General features: G+C 46.2%; 1 protein-coding gene across 3 annotated transcripts in view; it reads left to right on the plus strand.

The window, feature by feature from the left end:
- LOC119593036 (potassium voltage-gated channel subfamily KQT member 1-like) overlaps window positions 1-236 on the plus strand; it is a gene marked incomplete in the record, with an annotated part of 139,545 nt that overhangs the window by 91,092 nt on the left and 48,217 nt on the right. For all 3 annotated transcript variants that reach the window (XM_037941933.1, XM_037941932.1, XM_037941934.1), the window contains 1 exon segment: window positions 71-196. In XM_037941933.1, the coding sequence (XP_037797861.1) occupies window positions 71-196 (126 nt within the window).

The following is a 236-nucleotide window of genomic DNA, read 5'->3' on the forward strand; positions in this document are numbered from 1 at the left end:
TTTCCGTATCAGAACCAAAAAAAAATATGAGAAAAGCCCCTTGACCCCCAATTCCCTATTCTATTTCCAGGAACTGCTGACCACAGTCTATATAGGCTTCCTAGGTCTCATCTTCTCATCGTTTCTCGTCTACCTGGTGGAGAAAGACATTAACGATAATTTCAAGACTTTTCCCGACGCGTTGTGGTGGGGGGTGGTAAGTCTCGAAGGCGATGCTCCTTTGTTTTGGCGGCCTC

Source organism: Penaeus monodon, chromosome 31, assembly GCF_015228065.2.
Source record: "Penaeus monodon isolate SGIC_2016 chromosome 31, NSTDA_Pmon_1, whole genome shotgun sequence".
NCBI lineage: Eukaryota > Metazoa > Arthropoda > Malacostraca > Decapoda > Penaeidae > Penaeus > Penaeus monodon.